This window comes from Chaetura pelagica, unplaced genomic scaffold (genome assembly GCF_000747805.2).
Source record: "Chaetura pelagica isolate M959 unplaced genomic scaffold, ChaPel_1.0 scaffold138, whole genome shotgun sequence".
Lineage (NCBI taxonomy): Eukaryota > Metazoa > Chordata > Aves > Apodiformes > Apodidae > Chaetura > Chaetura pelagica.
In genome coordinates, this window is record NW_009954215.1 from 5280638 (window position 1) to 5295139 (window position 14502).

The 14502-nt window shown below is 39.5% G+C and overlaps 1 protein-coding gene across 1 annotated transcript in view; it reads right to left on the reverse strand.

The window, feature by feature from the left end:
- Positions 1 to 14502, reverse strand: part of PRKAR1B (protein kinase, cAMP-dependent, regulatory, type I, beta) — a 93625-nt gene that overhangs the window by 35841 nt on the left and 43282 nt on the right. Inside the window, exons 4-5 of the mRNA XM_010003263.1 lie at positions 3253 to 3314; positions 2474 to 2520 (exon numbers count right to left, since the gene is read on the reverse strand). Of these exons, the coding sequence (XP_010001565.1) occupies positions 2474 to 2520; positions 3253 to 3314 (109 nt within the window). The remainder of the gene's footprint in view (positions 1 to 2473; positions 2521 to 3252; positions 3315 to 14502) is intronic.

Below are 14502 nucleotides of genomic sequence, written 5' to 3' on the forward strand. Positions count from 1 at the left end.
CTCAGGGGGCCAGAAGCTTTGGTTGACCCTGGAATAAGCTACATCCAAATCAAATCTCTTATGTATTGTTAGGGTGTATTTGTCTCACAGGTCATATCAGAAAACTGCCCATAAGCATGTCTAAGAAGTGTCAGGATGACACTATTGTAGATCTGTCCATTTTGACCTGTCCTAGAAGCTATAGCTGATCTTGGCAGTTAGGGGAGTAGGAGTTGTGAATGCTTGTGAAAGTGAAGTTGCAGTCTACCCAAATAAACCCATGTTATTTCATTAATTCCTTAGAAAAATCTGCTGTTGCAAATCTCACAGACCAGGCAGGAAAAATTTATGTCCTTTATCATACCTAAGTGACTGGAGGACTGCAAACTACTCAGAATACAAAGAAAACTTCTGCTTTCAACAGTGCAAAATACAGCTGTGCACTATGCTCTTTGCTAGCTTTAAAGCAGTGAGTCCCACTTAAGTTAATATAATTGCTCATGTGCTTAAAGGAGGACTGCTGCTTGACTTGTCAAATCAGGGGTCTGGGATAAAATCTTCAAAAACATCTCTCCAGCTTAAGGACTTACATGTAATTCATGGCAGTGGCACTCAGGCCATTTAGTCACTCAGGCAGTTTTTCAAATTGTACCCCAAATCCTACCTCAGAAGCCTCACAGGTCTCCAGATTGCTCTGGGAAATATAAGATTATTCTGTAAAAGACTTCCATGAGCTCAAAAAATGATTAATTAAAAATGATCTGGGCACATGTCCCTTCTTGGATCATTTGTGGTCATTATTTTTTTATTTCAACTTGCCACAAAAACAAGGAGAATCTCTGATACACAAATAACAAGATGCAGTTTCTGAGTAGATGTCAGGATACAGCTGTCAAGGAAACTAAGATGCCATCTTACCTGACAGAGAATACAGCAATTGCTGCTCTAAACAAGTCCTCAACATTTGCAGAGCCAGGACCCACTTGGCCATTAGTGGCAACCAACAGTAACAGAAAATCCACAACCAACCTCATGCACTGGTTTCACAAGCAGACACAAGGCTGGCTTGGCACTGGACATTTATTTTCCCCATTTTGTCACTGCTTTGTCAGAGTGTGTGCATATTTGAAGATTATCTTTTTTGCAAATATTTGCAAGGATTTTGCTGACAGTTTTCTCATGTCATTTGGTCCCCTACTGCCCCTGAGCCAGAAGCTGAAGAAAACTTCCCTAAAGGTTTTGAGCAAGGACAAATCATTTTTAAAGAGGATTAATCTAAAACTTCAATAGGTGCATTTGCCTGTTTTTGTGGGTCTGATTCAAAGCCAGTGAACTCATTAAGCTCAGAATCAGGCCCTAACCAATTATTTTAAAACTGACTTTTAGAGCTGTTCTATAAATACCTCTCTTTTCTTTTCTGGCCCCGTGGATGTGGCAATGTTTGCTAAGGAGAGGTATGTCTGATAGGAACAGTGAGTCAGACGGATTTCCTGAGCAGCAACTTCCAGAGGCAGGCAGCATGTGAGGTTTCTCAGTTCCCAACAATACCAATTAGATGGTCTCCTGACACAAGCAGACTGCTAAAAAAGAAATAACTTTCACTAAAATAACTGTATGCCTCCTGCCTGGATTGAAAATAAATCACTTTCTTCTTTAAATATGCCAAACAAAACTCATCTGGGCACCTGAAGAGCAACATGGCTAATGAGCCAGCCTGTCCTGTCTGACAGCTGGGATATACAAGGTGTGTGGAGAAAATACAGTCAAAAGAGGAACTTGTCTCAAAATTGCAAAAGGATAGGTTTCGTAGGGGCTAAAAACGATAAGAGATTATAGATTATTATTTGGAAGGCAGTTCAGAAAGAAGCTTCTTTTCAAAGACTTGCTGATTAAACCACTGCATACTCCTGTAACCATTTTGTGGTCTAACAGATCACTTTACACTTATAATAATCCGTGCTTTATTAATATGCTGCATTGTTCGTATATTTGGACCTAATTTTAAAAGCAAATTAAGGTTTCTAAGATGAAACTCACTGCCTCAGGCTGTATCTCAATTTGGGTTAAAAAAAAAAACCAACAAAAAACCCCAAAAAACAACACATGAGCTAAGCTAACTGATTAAAGAAAATATTTTCCTTATGGTTGATCTGAACCCTCGGGTGCATTCCAGCATGGTGGCCTGCTCTGCCAAAGACTGCACACCTCCAGGTGTGGTTAGGGTTCTGTAGATAATGTCATCTGCTTGGTTTTGATACCATATTTTCCTGCTTGGAATGGACAAAAAAGCTAGGATGTAAAACATGCCAATTATTAAATTACGTGCGAATGACTTAGCACAACAAAAGCAAAGGAATGAGACCAATCCTGTGAAATCTGTTGCAAGAAAAAGGAGACAGAACCACAGCACGTGGCTGGATCAAGCTCTGTGCCAGAGCATGTAATGCTATTATGTAGATTAAAAATAAATATTATACTGTAAGTGTGTACTTACGTCCACCTCGCCTTGGTCAATCACATAAAAGTTGTCTCCTTCATCACCTGGAAGCAAAATACAAAAGGTGATTGTTTCCTGAAGGTCTGCTAAACTATTCAATAACTTCCTGTTTCCAGATTTAATCCTGTACATATTTGCACAGGTTTGTGCACCAGATTACTCACAGAGATTCATTTTCTGAAACATCCTTGCCTACTTGCCTTCATAAATTAAAATATCGCTATGATTTCTTCCTGTTAATATCTTTCAATTGCATTAATTTATCTCCTTTGATTGATTCAACACTTCATTCAGTGTAAACACACAAGAGGCTTTAATATAGCCTGAGGGCAACGAAGTCCTCCACAACATGCTACACAAGTAAGTTGCCAAGTGTGATAACGATGATGCAGCACAATAAGGTGTTGAATATTCCCAACAACCAAGAAAATATTTTCCATCTCTAATTGCCCTCAGCTAGCCTGTGCCAGCCTTATGGATTCTGAGCTGTGCTTTACTTTCTGACTTACTTTCAGTTAAGGAATGAATATTTTGATTTGCATTGATATTTTCCTACATTTAACTGTAGGACTTTGAAACCCTGGAGATCTACCAGTGTGGTTTTGTAGGAGACTTCTGTAGCTTGTAGCAAAAGACCTGCATCTGTGAACTTAGGATGTAGCTGCACACTTAGGTGCTATAGGAATATGGTTATTCTTCCCATTAAATATCAAATGAATCGTACAATATCTGAAAACATATAAGGGGAAAAAAAAACAATCAAGGGGAAGAATTACCCTGTTGTATGACTGTTTCTCCTGCAATGTGTGTGACGGGGAACATGGCATCGAATATGTCACTAGAAAAGAAGAGACATTTATTAATGAATCAGACCTATTTCTTATCTAGCCAGTAGACCTACCTTTGCTGTTTAGTTTAGCCTTCATTAAGAGATTTTTCAGAAAAAAATGAAAAGGAAAATGTTAGTTTTAACTGGAAAATTAGTTCCTACTTGGCAAGAGATCAAAATAACTAGTTTGGCACAAGCTGTGGTTTAAAACTAAGTGAGGCTGTGATTCAGTGCATGCTATTTTGAAAGAACTCCTGAATTATATGCATATAAGCCACTTCTTATAGCACTGCACAAACTAGCCAGCTCCAGTATTTTACTGTCTAAGAAGACAGATTTCAGATTTTCAGCTGCAATCAGGATGTGTCCCAGCAGTAATTGCAAGATGCCTAAACAGGAGCTCTCCTCCTCTGAACATCTGGCCTCACATTTACAAGCAAAACCTGTTCCACAACACAGAGCACATTTGGAGAGGTAGGTGGCTCTGAATTAATGTAGCATAACAGCTGGCAAGAGATTGCACTCCTAGTGCAGAAGAGGCCAAACTCTGAAAATCTGGAGTTACTTGGGAGAAGGGAATTTGACCAATGCTGCAGAAAGAGGGAAGTTGCAGAAGAGCCTCATGCTCGTTAATCAGGGCTGCATGACACACCTTACTGTGTCTCCAGCAGACTGTCCCACTGCCTTAAAAGGCCAGGCAGAGCAGTGAGGACGGGAACGCACCCTGCACCAACACTTTGGGCAACTTGCCCAAATCCAGTCCTTTGTTTATTGAGGGAGACAGCAGGCTCCCTGGAGCCAGGGCTTCCTTTCCCCACATCAGATTTTGGGGAACTTATTTTCAGAAGCATGAGCAGCACCGAGGTGGGTGCTCCCCACCTCTCTTCCCCTTCCTATGCATCAGTCTCAAGGGCTAAAGGAAATAGCTCCCCGACACAAACAAAAGGCAGCAAGGAGGAATTGTTAACTAGTCTTTTCCCTGGTCCGGTCTAGGAATGGTCCATCCAAGGTCCACTGATGGCAGTGGTGAGAAAAACAATTCAGCGTGGAATGGAGTAAAGTCCTCATAATCATAACAGAGTTGCAAACAGTGAAGAAACCTAAAATTTTCATCAAAATAGCCAGAAGATCAGCAAACAAACCCATGCTACATTTCAGTGCCTTATATGGGAAATGCATATTGTAAAATCCCATTATTAGCTTATTTCCTGTTCAACTGTTCCAGAATTTATTCAGACTTAGTTCTAGGAAATGTTTCACTTCTAAGTTCAAACTGGTCATGTCTTTCCCCTTCAGCAGCCAGAAAGTTTTTGCTCAGAATCACAGGTCTGCGTCAGCATCACTTGTAGAAGGATGGGGGATTTCAAACCAAGAACCTCCTGCTGCTCTGCAGGAACTGCAAAGGATGCTTAGCCCATGACCTGTAATAAAATTATCAATTTTACCATATATCTTGTTGTTTCTTCAGGCCCATCCTGTGCTATTGCTGCTCACATTCAGTAAATAACTCCTGGTAAAAAGCCTGCTCAGAGGCTCTAAAGGAGAAACCTCTTTCTCACTTCATTCTGACCACTAATACAAGGACCTATAATAAATTATTCTGAAAAATGTATGCATTTCTCCAGTTCAAGGGGCTTCTCTGTTGGCAGAAAACAAACATCTGTTTGGTGCAGGCTGTGGAGCTGGTCCCTGCACCAACCCTCAGTACCTTCAGCCTAAAAAGAATGGGAGTTGAAGCTCAGATGGGATGGGGGAAGTACTACCATGGGCAGTGCCAACAGGAATGGCCACCGAGAGACTTTACATTGATGGGGCAAGTCACTTCTGCTCAGTGGCTCTGGGACCTGGTAATTCTGTATGGCAGAGGTTCATTTGCCTCCCTTGGTTTCCCCTTGGTTGTGCCTTGGCACCTGAGTGAGCTTTAAGAACAGTCCTGCAGCCTGCAGAAGATTTACTTGGGCAAAAGGCACTCCCTGGGGCAGAAAGTCTTCAACATGATACATCCAAAACCAGGCACAGTACTGTGACTACCAATAACCAAACTAAAACCTGACTGTTTGAACAAACTTGGAAACTTTTTTTTTTTCTTAATAGAAATGCAGAGGAAATAACTACCCACAGTTTCAGCCTTTCATCTTTTTTCAAGGCTGTATTTTATTTATAACTTAACAATTGACTGTACAAAGAGTGCCCAATAAATTATGTATAGCAGTGCACTGTTCTCCAAAATGTTCCACATCTCATTTCTACAACACCTTTTAGTTTTATAAAATAAATCTCTTAAAACTCACAGATTAAAACTCTGAGCTGACAGTGTAATGAACCCGAAGTCTATTAGCAGCAACAGCAGTTTTACACTAATATTTACAGCCTAGCAAAATATTAGTGTAAGTATTCTAGCATCACATACATTATGTGTTTCAGCAAAGTCTTCATCTTATTAAACTAACTTGGATTTTTAAAGAGACTTTTGAAAGACCTGTCATCAAACATCAACCTGAACTACATATAAACACACAGACACACGAGATACACAAAGTCATGGGGGTGCTGGTTTGAAAATGAAACAAGGGCATGTATTTGATAAATAAATGCAAGTGACCAATAATATCATGACTGTCACTGGAAGCACATCATTATGTTTCTTTTCTACTAGGGAACTATTGTTCTTAATTGATACAGGCCAAGATCTCTCACAGTGATTAATGAGTCAGTGTGTTTCTGCTTGTGGATGCTCAGTTTGAGATTCATCAAATAGACTCAGATCTCAGATGATACAGATCAGCAGGCAGCCTCAAATTTTCTCAATCTACAGGTGTGACAGGCCAAAACTAGGACATTCAGAACATCACCACAGAAAACTGCCCTTCTGGAAATTACCATCTCCTAAAGTACTAAATGCTTAATGTCCCTGTATGAAATCTGGCTTTTGATTTAATTCAGATTAAGTGTAGATTCCATTTTGAATATTTTCTTATTGCCTTTATTCACAGTGTCTGAAACAAACACAAGAATGTCCCAAGGATCAACATGCCAAAATACTTTCAAAATTTGAAAAATTTGTTCCTGACCCAAGCCAAAATCTGAAGCTAAAAGAAGCAGGCACATTTTCCACATCCCCAATAAAGGTCTGATGCTCCATATTCAACTTCAGCCATGTGTCCTTGGTCAGATAAAACAAGCAAATCTTTAAATATTGAATGAGTTAAGAAGTGGCATTCACTAAAGGCAAATAATATCACCTTGGCCAAATATACGGCCTGTTGTTTTTTTCCTCTACCATGCATCAGTTATTGAGTCATTCAAAATCACCCTCTGACCCTTACAGTAAAAAATCCCTTACAAATACAGTGCTGCAACATCTCACCATCAGGCAAAGATTGCAGCCACGTTCTTCTACAGCTCTGTAAAAGCAGATAGCTGTATTTCTTTGAAGGTTTTGTTAAATAATTAGGGCCAGGCACACACATACAGATTCCTAACAACCCATTTTTTTTCCAAGCACAAGCTATTCCAGTGTAAACAGAAAGCCAGAAAATCAGTAGTTAAGTCTTCACTCAATGCTGAACTACCACGATTTCATCTTCTGTCTGAGCTGCAGCACCAAGAACACAGAAGCCTCTGTCTTTTGCCCCTGCACCAGCCATTTAACTGTTGACACTGCCCATGCCAGCTGATAGAGACAGGGCCTGATTTATTTATTTTTTAGGATTTTTGATTGTACTGTAAAGGAGAAATTTTTCCTTTTTTTTTTTTTTTTTTTTGTTGAAAAAGTATAATTTACATCACTTCCAGCTGACTTATTCAGGTGATGGAAGAAGAAATAGGGCACTAGTTCTGATCTTCCAGCTGCTGTTCCAAGAGACTGCAACCATGAGAGATGAACAACAGCACCCAGCACATCCCCAGGTCAGCAGCAGTACTTGGAGGGCTCTTTCTCACCCTTTACAGAGCCAAAACTCATAACAGGCTCTGCAATTTTTTCCACAGCTTTTCTGTCTTCTTCCAGTGAATCCATACCTGGGTATTCATAGCACTTGGAATCACACATTTGCTCCAACCAGAAGGGATCAAGGCCACTTTTTGGCTTGGAAGTGTAGTTGCAGGTGGGACTATATGCATCTGAATATCCACATTTGGTTCCAAAGGCAAACACTAGCAGGACATTATTAATGTTTTCCAGGAGGAATTCTGCATGTTTTATTCTTTGTAACTCCTTTAGAAAAGACTGCAAGCAGCATGGAACCTCCAGAGAGCAGTTAACCAGTCCAACAAAGTGAAACCTAGAAATGCGTTTAGACATGAAATCTCTATCTATTCAATCAAAAAATACCAGCTGTCTTCTTAGGGAATATCAAAATTTAAAAGACTTTTTTTCTGAAAGGTCAAAGATATCAAAAGCTTGCAGCAAGTTTTAACACATAAAGTGTCTTCTCTGAGTGTACAGGAGAATTGCAAACAACTGCAGTCAGACCTGAAATTGCAGGGGATGCTCCTCTGCTGTCTGTCAGCTGCAATGGCTTCTGCCCACCTGTCTAGGTTCATGCAAAGAAGGAAAACCCCACTCCAATCAATGAGACTGCAGCTATTTAGACCAACAAAGGGTCTGTCACAGTGATTGCAAAATAAATGTGATTAAACACTTTGCTGATTTAATTCAGTAGCATTTTATAGACCTCATTTGCCAAGACGCAAATGATTGTGCTAAGAGGAAGCCAGTAGAGAGGGCAGGGTCAAGGGGTTCTCTTTCTCATTAGAAAAAGTCAGTGATAAAAATAAATCAAATCATCTGCTTTTACACTGAGGCTGCTTGGAGTTGATGCAGAATATGAGACAGACAAAAAAAAAAAAGTGCACTGTAGGTAATAGAGCACTGGGGATGGGCAACTGAGAAGAAGCTTGTTAAAACAAAGCAAGAGAAGGAGGAATCCAAGCACTTTCAGAACCAGACCATGGCAATGGCCAAAATAGGGAAACTATGTAAGACAATTTATCAGTTTCACAATCAGATTTCTTTCCAGCCCTTGCTGTGCTGAATGCATTGCAGGAAAGGAAAAATGGAAGAGACAAAATGTATACGTGTTAGGCAAAAATGGAAAATCCTCGTTATACCCATCGGTTATAATTTGTCAGAGTTCAATCAGAACAATTTCATTGTGCAGACAGACTCAGAAAGCCTTCAATGTGTGTTTTATAGAGAGTTTTTTTCTTCTTTTGCTATCTCTCTAGCAAAACAAAGCAAGCCCTGTATTGTTGAGCGTAGCTTTAAAAGATATGTTGCAGCTCTGGCACAATTCAACAAAGGCAAGCCACATTTTCTAGGAGTGAGACTGCCCTAGCAGGAGGATGCCAGTGTTTTAAACCTCTCCTACTGACATACCTTTACAGTTTAGAAAACATAATTAATAGTAACTCTGCCTTTCTTTAGCTATAGCTGTTATATCTGGGTCCTATTTTAAGATCTGTGAAGTGGAGGGGGGGGAGGTCTCTTCTCATGTATGTCTAATATTTTCTTATGATTCATTTCCTGAAAAGATAACAACTTTCTAGCAATTGTTCTAACAACTGCTTCTTCTGCTCCATAAGGGTGAATTTAAACCAGATGACTGGCTTCAGTAGCATCTGTGTGATGATGGAATAAGTGCAGTACTACACCACTGAATAAAGTGCAAGGGTCTATGCTATGTGTAACTGGAAGGCTTTGATCCATGCTCTGTGTTCATAGGAACGCTGCATGTCATTGCTGATGTACAGCACTGAAACCACCCAGAAACAATTACTATTATTTACTGACTATTGAGAATAAAAGCAATGCACACAGGTGAAAGAAAATATTCCTTTTCAGAGGTGTTTAGAACTAACAGCCCGGAGCTTACAATCAAATATGTGGTGTCACAGGCATGTACTTCAGAGGGAGAATCAGTGCTGAAGCCTTAATAAGAACATTACCCATCTACTTCTGTTGGGGTTTTTGTCCTGTTAGGACAGCAACAAAATAATTACAGTAGCATACAAAGCTATTAACAACTGAGAATATTGAATTACTTCAGTATAATGGCCAGTGTTTAGGTATTATTACAATTGAGACATACATTAATTACTGTAATGACCATATAAGTCTTTGAAATTGGACATGAGAAGACATTCAGAATGGCAAGACAAAATTAAAGTCCATGTCTAATTCCATGACATTTATTAAGTCACAAGTTCACATAACTAACAGGCATGTGAAACAGAAAGAATTTTTAAAAAATGGTCGTCTTCTGTTTCTGTGAAGTATTTCCATTTTTACTCTTTTATGAAGTCTTTTCATAGGTTCATTGCTAATAACACTGAATGAACCAAATGAAACTTTATGAGCAGAGCCCCACCTCATTTCACAGACTCTATACATCTACATGTCAATGGTTCACATCATCTTCAACATGTTAACAAGAGCTTTCAAAGAGAAAGAGCATGTGCAGAGACCTTCATCTGGAAAACCACCATCTGCCATGGCCATCTGCAACAAGAGGGTGGCCCTCTAAAAAGAGGCCAAGCTGTACACAGAGCAGCTCTCCAGAGTCTCTCACCATAGATCAGTTCCATACACTCTCATAATTTGTAGTTCAAGGACAATGCAAACTGGGCTGTTACCTACAAGAGTGTAGCCAGCCGGTTGAAAGAATTGATTATTTCCCTCTGTTCAGCCCTTGGAGTACCATGTTGAGTCTTGGGCTCCCCCATAAAAGAAAGACATTGACAAACAGGAGCCAGTACTTACTGGCCTTCAAAATGGTCCAAGGCCTGAAGCACCCAGAAGGTGGAGAGATGGTGGGAGAACTGTGTTAATTAGTATTTTTGAAAAGAAGATCAGGAGGATCTTATTGCTGTCTATAAGTGCTTAATGGGAGGCTGTGGAGAAGACTGAGCCAGAATCTTCTCAGAGCTGCACAGCAGAAGGATAAGGCAACAGTCACAAATGGGAACAGAGGAATATCCCACCTGATATTTAAAAAAATAAATAAAATAGCTATGAGGGTGGTCAAACACTGGAAGAGAGGCCCAGGGAAGGGGGTTGTTTCAAAACTCAAGTGGGCAAGGCTCTTGGTTAGTGCAGCCAACTCTGACCAGACCTGCTTTGAGCAGGAGGTCCAAGTAGGGATATCTGGAAGCCCCTTCCACCCACCAGGAGCCCAGGGTTTGGCACTGAGCTTCTCCCAGTGGGAGGGATGAGGTGGTCCTGTGCTCAGCCACAGACACCAGGGAGGCAGGGGAGCATGAGTCAGGAGGCCAGCTGGAGGAAATCCCATGCATAATGCATGGAAAATATGTTCCCTGTGTGCTGATGAAGAAAGGTCTGCACAGTATGCATGAAGAATTGCAGCAAGGCTGTATCCCCACTTCACAGCAGTAATATCTCTGCTTATCAACAAAGTCTGTGCACACCAGGAGGCCTTGATTAGAAATTGGATAAATTGGTGGGGATTTTCTTAGGAAGGAAAAAAAAAAAAAAAAAGTAAAACCCAGTTGAATAAACTGAATTTTCTTGTGGAAAATGGCTGATGTAATTTTCCACGTAAAATGCCTTTTAAAGTTTAAAAACTCATCTAAATGTCCTCCTCTGACATCTTCAGAGGATCTACTTTTCACTATGAAATTACCTCAGAATTAGGCTTCTTGGTAAAAGGTTAAAATCAAAATAAGACGTTGTTGAAAAATACATTCCAATGAAACTTAATCATGCTTGCTTGCTTGTTTTCTGTTTGTGAGCAGAGATGAAGAGAGTTTCATCTTGGAACTAAAATTCAAGATGGGGAAAAAATGTATAGGCCAAAAGAAAAACAAACAAGGAAAAAAATAACAGAAACTTGAGTCAATGCACTTTCTACTTGGTTACAAAGTACAAGAAGATGTATATATACACAGAAAAGAGAAGCACACATACTAGACTGCACAGGCTTCTTTCTGTTTGAGTAGATATAGGACAGAGATCAGGAACTCTTTCTTTAGCCAGCAGGTGCTGGACTCTAAGGTAAAGATAGAGACATTTATGGAGGTTATATTCTATCAGGAAACTGCAAATATGTTATCATTAGAAGCACAGAAGGACACTGCAATGAAGTCAAAGGCATTATCTGCATGTGTTGGCATTGCAGAAGTGACCTGAGGAAACACTCAGCAGAACAACAAACCAAGAACCTCAGCCAAAGTGGGACAAATTCATCACTAGTGCCACCAAAATGAGGTCAGTGTATTTGAGCTGACTAAGGAGAAGGATGGCCCTTTAAGTTACAGATAAACATTTATGATTTACATTTTCCACATCATGAATTACTTATCATTTTCTCAAACATTCTGCAGACGCAATAGCAAATACCACGCTGAAAAAAATTAAGTATTTTAACCTAAAAACAAAGAAAATTGCCCCTGGTGGAACAGAAACACACCACCACCAGAATACTTATCATCCCCAAAACAAATCTCTGTTATAAATATGAAGCAAATTCCACCACTGATATGGTCACTGAGTGACCATAACAAAGTTCCCGTATTTGAACAATTTATTCCTTCTGGTACTTTTAAATCTCTTCACTCTTTAATTTCAAGCTCCCTCTTCTGGACTATCCCAATGAAGCCAGAGAGTCACTATACACGACTCCTCATCCCAACTTTAGTAACCAGGTGATACAGCTAAAGAAGCCCTTGGTAAATGACACTGATACTCACAGCTAACCACTGTGTCCCAGTTTCATGGTTACTACTATCTTTGAAAAGATAATCATATATAAGCTGAGATTTAAAGAGCTCCCTGAGGTTTGGGTTATAAATGCAGTCTCTCAGAGTTGATGTTCCTCAACACAGGAATGCAGGACATATATCCCTAGGGATATCCCTGTATAGCAATACAGGATGTTATTTTAAATAATAAACTATGATAAAATGTATTTTACAGCTATATAAGTAAATATGAACAAAACCATACTATGTACATTATCTTACTATTTGTATTATGCAGTGAAGAGAAATACCTTCCTCACAACAGTAATAACACTTTTTGTTTTACCTTTGATATTGAGGTAGAGGACATAACTTCATGAAAATGAAGATATTTATATTTATGTTTTCTTGCATCCCTATGATTAGCAAACTATTGACAGAGAAAGTTTTATTCTAATAATTCACCCAATTTTTCTACTCAGTCCATGTCTACAAACAAGCTCTTGTGGTTGTAGAACTTGGACATAAACACAATGTTAATTTCTTTTCATTATTCAATTTAATTTTACTTTTTTTTTGCACTTTTTGCAAGAATCATTTCTAAGTTTTCTATAGATAAGGGAAAACTATAATGTATTTGATAATTTTGTTTGTTCCTTCAAATCATCCACTCGTGGCTCCTATGCACTATTTTTATGACTACAGCTAGAAGAAAGGCTTGAGTGCCACTATGTGCCTGGCAACTATATCAGCACAAAAATAGATAAGAATTATCAGGTATTAAGATAAAATCTTTTCCCTTCCATGCCTGGTGACCCTTGCCATCAATATAAAAATCAGGATTCTGCCAGAATGCTAAAGATGCTAATGCTCAATAATGACAGGATGACAAAGAAGGACAAAATGCTCACAATAAATGCAGTTTAGAGGGTTTTTTTGGCATGTTCACATAAAATAGTTTCATACATCAGGAAACTCCTGGGGTAATTCTGGCAATATAAGTATGGATATGTTGTGCCACTGGAAAAGCTGGGAAGCCACTGGAGCCTGAAGCCAAGGCTCTGCAGGGCTGTGGTTCCCAAGTCACTCAGCGGCGTGTCGGCTGCGAGTCAGAGGAACGTGTGCTGCAACTAATCAGGCAGTGTTTGACATGCATCTCCCCTGGCTGACAAGCACTAAACATACAGCTGCAAGCATCTCCCACATCTTGCTTAATTAATTTCCATCCTTGTTGTGTGCTCCCACACCTGGAGATATCAAACAGCTGTGTATAATAAAAACATTTTAACCTGTGTTAGTAGATAGGATTCAATCGCGTTTATAATTGGATCAGTAAATGAAATCATTATAAAATAGCTGATAAAGGTTCTCTAGAATGAGTCAGAATGATTTTTTAAAAGTGTGTAAATCTAGAGTTAAAGAGCTGATGAATAAAATTCATAGCTGACACAAAACCACATGTCCACAAGCACTTGCTTTTCTATTTGCATATCTATTATAGCTCACAGACATGTGCAAACTCATACACCCACATGTTTTCCTTGTGTTTTCCCTAAGTTTACCATTACTCCCCTTCATCTCTGATTCACAGCGTTTCTCAGATAGAATCTTTTACAATAAAACGAACTGGAGATAAAATTTCCCCAGACAATAAATACTTCTTTTGTAGGTGTTTTTTAGTGAACTATCACAATTAAGCAGCTTCTTTTTTTACAGCTCCATTAATTCAAAGAAAGAGAAAATAAAAATGGATTAGATCAGGTGATACATGCTTTTTTTCTTACGTGATCTGTATTTGCAGAGCTCTGAAGAGAAGGCAGCTTTTTAAGCACGAAGAGCTGCTTAAATCTATAGATGCACATACACAGACCTAAGGGCATACTTTCCTCATACCTATGTAAATAAATTCAGACTCAATTATATTACTTTGTTCCATCTTTCTTGATAATTTTCATCCAGATCTTCACTAACCACTAGAATGTACATCAAAGACGTCTTGAAGACCAAGCAATATCACTGGCAGCAACACCTGCTACTTCGAACCTCACAGCACTAATTCCCCAGCAGTTTGCTGTGTTTGAAAAACCTGCCCAGAAAACATGGCACTCATCCCTTCTGCATTCTGCTGCAAACATGAAAAAAATCCAGAGCGCCCAGTCTTAAATTCTGCAACGTAATGTGCACGAGTCTCCTTTTATCTTTGCACGGCGATAGCAAATCTGGAAATCTCAGCTATGCTGGGCTTTCATTAGCACTGCCAGGATGGGAGAGGGGAAAAAGCAGGGTTGTGTGTGCCTTCCTGCATATCTGCAGTACATTTTTTAAATGCCTGGCTGAAAGGGAACATGAAGAATTTGTTGGGCAGGCTGGTGGATCAGTATTAACGCAGACAATTTTGGTCACTCTTAGTCCAAACCTTCAAAGACATTTTGCTTGGCTTTGCTAACTCTGTGTTGGCCTTCATGTCGGTGCCATTTCTGAGCAATTTCTCAGCAGG